This window comes from Monosiga brevicollis, genomic scaffold, assembly GCF_000002865.3.
Source record: "Monosiga brevicollis MX1 MONBRscaffold_30 genomic scaffold, whole genome shotgun sequence".
In the NCBI taxonomy this organism is placed as follows: Eukaryota; class Choanoflagellata; order Craspedida; family Salpingoecidae; genus Monosiga; species Monosiga brevicollis.
Window position 1 is genome coordinate 488,052 of NW_001865067.1, and position 5,709 is coordinate 493,760.

Genomic DNA, 5,709 nt, shown 5'->3' on the forward strand with positions numbered 1-5,709 from the left:
ACTTCTCACGTGCGATGATGCGCATCAATTCTTGTTCAAAGTTGATTTTTTCGTTTATTGACAACAAAGCGAAAACTTCGTCACACGTTGCTTTGAAGTAAACGTCTGACATTGTGTTATTGACATGGGAGTGGTCACACGCTTTGTGCTTCACATCTTCTGTGGTTTCTTGGTTTTCACAGAGCGACGAAGAGAGAGCTGGAGAGAGAGAGAGGAGAGAGTTTGTGAGTTTGTGTGAGAGAGTTTGAGAGAGTGAGAGAGAGAGAGAGAGAGAGAGAGAGAGAGAGAGAGAGAGAGAGAGAGAGAGAGAGAGAGAGAGAGAGAGAGAGAGAGAGAGAGAGAGAGAGAGAGAGAGAGAGAGAGAGAGAGAGAGAGAGAGAGAGAGAGAGAGAGAGAGTTTGAGAGTTTGAGAGCGAGAGTTTGAGAGAGAAGCATCTGATTATCAATTGGAGTGTCGTGCTCTTATGGGAAGAGCAGAGGTCACCCCCACCCGCCCCAGCACGGCCAGCGTGCTGGGTTTGTCGACTCGCGATCCTGCACAAATGTCAACGGGCAAGTTGGGGGGACGGTTTGGTAAGGAAAACGTAATGAAGATGAGACTTTACTCAAAGCCTCTTTAGGCTTCGGATTCGCCTGCAGATGGGACAGCCTTGCTCGCAATGGGGACGGTGGGCTCAGGAAGGCGAGTGTCCAGTTCAGGCTCCTCCTCTGATTCTTCTGATGGGGCTTCAGAGGCCGCCTCAGTGAGCATGTAGCCCTCGTGGTCATCGCTGAGGTCACTCGGCGCTGAGCGGAGGTCCATGTAGGTTGAGGCACCTGTAGCTTCGGGCTCCATGTAGGCTTCCACGCCCTCCTCCTCCTCCTCATATGGGTCTCGATACAAAGCCTGGGGGTCCAGCGTCGGCTACAGAGCATGCCCAATCAGCACGATCACTCAGGGCGTGAGTAAACCGTCAAAGCAGCAAGCAAAGGCGAACGAGAGCACTCAAAAGGCCAAAGCAAAGCAAGAGAAGGAAAGAGCATGTCAGAAAACGACCGACTTCTCCAAGCAAAAGGACCGAAAACCTACATTGCCCGTGGTTCCAGCATAGACGGGATTGACAAAGGTGTCATCGGGTGCGCGATCCTTCATTCGGTCAAAACGCTGCACCACGGGCCGCTTGCTGGAGATAAACTGGAATGCCCGAACCACCCCAGGTGCATCCATGTTGGTCTGCCTCGGCGTCCAGCTCCGGCCCAGCGCCGTCCAAATGCAAGGCCATAGCCACCAGAGTCCAACCAGCAACACGAGGACGACCACAATCACAGCTGCAATCACGGGGCCATCCTTGTTCCCTTGGCTACCTGTGCGGCTTGGAGCTGGATTCTGACCTTCACCCGGCACTGGCGTTGACGCATCGGGAGCAACACCACCACCACCACCTGAGCTCGTGTTGGAGGGCGGTGTGCTGTTTGTGGCTCCACTCGAACTACCACACTGGATGTCCGGGTCGCACAAGGTGCACCTCGTCAGCAAGGCTACTTGAAGTGTAATGGGAACTTCCAGCACGGTCGAGAGCACGCTGGGAAACTGGCCCTTGTCTTGAACCGCGCAATTGATGGCTGCCAAATGTGCGATGGTAGGTGCAGTGAGCCCAAAGTCGGCCACGATGGAGCCCGCACGAAGTGAGATGATGCGAATGTTGGTGGCCACCAAGAGGCCTTCGCTTTTGAGAAAGCTGTTGATGGCGGTGGCCAGGGCCGTGCTGAGGGCAGCACTCGCGTCTGTAAAGTCGTTCAAGTTGACGTTGCCAATGTGCATGGCATAAATGCTCTCTAGGTTACTCTGCGGGGTCAGGGCAGACTGCGTTGTGGTGGCGACGCCTGTGGTCGTGGTCGTGGTCGTGGTCGTGGTCGTTGTTGTGGTCGTGGTCGTTGTTGTGGTCGTTGTCGTGATGGCTGCGGTCGTGCTTTCAAGCTGTGGCGAGACCGTTGTAGATGCCATTGTTGTTGTTGTTGTTGTTGTTGTTGTGGTAGTGGTGGTCGTGAGACGACGCGAGCAGTCGTCGCCTTCATACCCGGAGTCACACTGACAGCCGCCACCTTGCAAACAGAGCCCGTGCCCAGAGCAAAGGGCGTCATTGTCACATGCCTGGAGACAGACCACCCATGGCGTGTTTGGTTTGAGAAAAACTACAAGTCAAGGCTTCCTTCCACCGCCAGAACAGGATGTGAACGTACCGTTTCACAGCGACTACCACGAAAGCCAGCCTTGCAATCACATACTTCGGCACCCAAAAGGCATTGGCCCCCATTCTGCAAGGGGGCAAATTCAAACAGTCGGTGACGGCAAAAGTGAAATGACGGGCGCGAAACAAAGTACGACGCGGGCAGGCGTGACAGTGTACTACCTGGCAGGTGCATTGGTCACAGAGGGTGCCGGCAAACGGGGCGTTACCGCAATCGCAACGCTTCAGACCAGTTGTCAAGTCACACATTTCACTGCCGACCAGGCAGTTGCCCGCCAGCTGACTCTCACGGCACACGCCAAGGCCCTCGTCCAACACGCTGCATTTAGACTGATCGCAGGAACAAAGGCCCGTGTCAACGTCGCAGCTTCCCGCAAAGCCACACACGGTGTTACTTGCGGCGGGGCAGGTCAGATTACAAGCCATCCCCCAGGTATCGGGTGTGCAGCTACACAGAGATCCAGCAGCCGTACGCCCGCCTTGAGCTTGCGCACTTTCGTTCTACACACCACCCAAGTCGCACGGTTTAGTCTTGAGCTTGCCTGCCAGCGCGTGCGTGCGTACGTGCGTGCGTGCGTGCGTGCGTGCCTGCGACCCACCAGCAAGAGTCCGGTGCAGATGGCTCCGTTTCCAACCACGCCGCAAAAAATGTCGTTTTCCGGTCCCTGGTAGCATCGACCGTTCTCGGTGCACGAGTCCAACACCAGCTCGCAAAACTCGCCGCTATACCCGCAAGCGCAAAAGCATTGGCCCGTGGTTTCATCGCAAGTGCCCCGATTGTTGCAATCAGGGCACTAAACATGGTGGGTGAAGGAGGCCAGCACAGGCAACATGTCCCGGGAATGAGAGCAGAAAGGCCAACCGTGGCAGCTCGGGTTGAACAGGATGGGAACTGGGCAAGACAAACCGGATTACATTCGGGTTGCACAAAGCCGGTTTCACAGGCACACGTCCCGGTCGTAAAGTCTGGCTGCCCGTGATCGTTGCAAAATGTCTCGACTCCACTGCCAAGCCAAGCACGGCACGTGTCAATGAGGGTGGCCACCACCAAGAGAAGGTTGCAGCAGAAGGAGTCAAGGTCGCGGAGCTTGGGGTTGCGTTTGTCACTAACTCGTTGATGGGGTCAGTCGTGTTACCCGTGAAGGGGGGTACTGAAACGTTGCAAGTTTCAAAAAGTGTGTACTTTGACGCATGACAGAGATCGTTGGCCACGCCTATCTCCCAAATCTCGTGAGCACACGCTGTCATGCCAGCGGGGTTGGGCGAATAGCCTTGTATGGCGCGGTGTACCAGAGTAGCAGGTGTGGTGATCGATGGACCAGGCACAACCCTCCAGGGCCGTGCAACTGTCGCAGTTTGTTTGTGCTCCACAACTGGTGCAGCAGGAGTCGCGATCGGCCCATGAGCCCGGGCACTCGCTCTATTCAACACGACACGCATTTGCGCCCCGATGGTGAACCCCGTCCAGCCATATTGAGAGTGGCAGGCGCAGCTGCCAGCCGAGGGTGCAAGCGAGTTGATACCTTGCTGGCTGAGGGGACGCAGGCGTTGTCACACCACCCGCAGCCCGGGTCACGCGAGCAAGTGCCACAAGAGGTCTGGCGGCAACGCCGGCCAAGATAAATGTCAAGGATGGTATGTGAGGCACACATACGAGAAGAGAAGCACGACCGAGGCTAGGGAAGCATTTGGGCTTTGGGCTTGGCGATACTACGTACAAAGGCAGCGCAGCGCGAGGCACAATTTTCGAGCTTGACCGTGATGCCGGCTTTGAGATCGTCCTGGAACGTTGGGGCAGTAAATGTCAGTGTAATGATCCCGCCTCGAGGACCATGCCAACGGGGGGCTTGGCATGACATACGAGGGTGAGATCGGTGAAGCGCTGCAGCGTGTGGTTGGTCGGGTCAAAGCTGCCCACGACCACGCTATTCAACCCCTGGATATTGGTCCATTTGAGGGTAAATCTACAGCGAGAAACGAACGTTCAAAGATGCAGCATGCAATGATGAGCAGCTCGTGTGAGGAGGCAAGCGGGTTGAGGGTTGGGTGTGTTCTCACTTGACATCTTCAGTGGGCATGGGCCCAAAGACCATGCCATCAGTGCAGCAAACATCCCAGTGCCAGGAAAAGGTGCCAAAGCCGGTGGATTGATTGTAGCGATAGCAATCTTCGCCCATTTCGCAGGTAGCAAGGGCAGCGGCGGTGAGGGGATCGTCGTAGCGCACGACGTTTGCGGGACGTCCCTTGAGTTCGGGGGCGAGGAGTTCAACCTGCGCCCGGCCACCACCCACATTGCCTAGCAAGGCATGTCCCAACGTGAGAGTGCGACGAGGCGAGCGGTGGATGGGCTCGACGAGATGGGAGATGAAGGGTGGGTTTATGACACCAACTGGGCTTGTCGTTAATGTAGACGAGGTCAAGCCGCGAGCCGTTGGAGACGACAAAATACAGGAGAACGGCTTCTTGCTCTTCGAGACCCGTATTGGAGGAGGCGGAATTTGGCGTGTTGTAGCTGGACCAAAGAGGTAAGAGTTTGGATGAGTGGGTCAAGCCCGATGCGGGAGGGGATGACGGCCAAAGCAAGGCATATTGGTTCCAGGTGAAAGCCAAGGTGGGCGATCAAAAGAAAAAAGGGGGAGAGGGCGTACGCATAAAAGAGCTCGGCACCGCTCACTTGGCCGCAGGTCCTGGAGTTGCCCAGGTAAAACTCACCCGTGTCGGGGATGACATCACCTGCCAACGGGGCCCGAGGAGGCGTGAGGGTCAAGCAGGGGCAGCAGCCACGTCAGGGGCATCACTCATGGCGGTTGGTCAGAGAAGAAGTCCGCGAGGCATAGGGTACACGCAAAGGCTGCCGGACCGGGTTGAAAGGAGTTGCCGCAGACGGCTCTGTCGACAAGAACATGACCGTTGGGAAACTGGGTGACGGGGCGGATCAAGACGCTTTTGCGACCGACGGACCAGGACAGGTTGTAACAAAGATCAAACGGGGACGAGAGGGAGTCTGGAGGAATGGTGGGTGGTGCACTTGTGAGAGGTGCACCTGTCGACGCTGCCTCGATTCCATTTCTACCAGCAACGGGCGATGGCAAAGCTGAGAACGGGACGAGGAATGGATTCGGGCGGAGCACACATCCCAAGACGGCGTTATCTACAAAAAACATCAAAAAAATAAATCCCAAAACAGCTGGGTTCCTACGCACGGGATCATCAAGACAAAGCCGAGGCCGAGGACGAGGCTCAAGCCAAAGCATCCGAGGCCAAAGCGCCGATCTCGAGGAGGAGCAGAGGGCGGAGAGGGGGGAGGAGGAGGCGGAGAGGGGGGCGGAGGAGCTGATGGCAGCCACATGATGCTTGGGATGGCACGGGCAGCAGCAAATGGCTGACATTGTATAGAACAGCTGTTGGGTACAATTTGCGAGGAAGTGATGAAGAAAGCAGAGGGAGAGAGAGAGGAAATCGAACGGCATAAGCATCAGAG

At 56.3% G+C, this 5,709-nt stretch overlaps 1 protein-coding gene across 1 annotated transcript; it reads right to left on the bottom strand.

Moving 5' to 3' along the window:
* Nucleotides 1-616: 616 nt before the first annotated feature.
* On the bottom strand, nt 617-5,295 carry MONBRDRAFT_29006 (uncharacterized protein; the record flags this gene model as incomplete). The annotated part of the gene is made up of 15 exons (XM_001749446.1): nt 617-904; nt 1,070-1,174; nt 1,280-2,131; nt 2,221-2,295; nt 2,391-2,558; nt 2,702-2,770; nt 2,828-2,951; nt 3,136-3,232; nt 3,519-3,648; nt 3,947-4,009; nt 4,090-4,192; nt 4,287-4,524; nt 4,619-4,740; nt 4,877-4,961; nt 5,190-5,295. 15 exons carry the CDS (start codon nt 5,293-5,295, stop codon nt 617-619), a joined length of 2,625 nt encoding a protein of 874 aa, XP_001749498.1.
* Between the last annotated feature and the right edge of the window lie 414 nt (nt 5,296-5,709).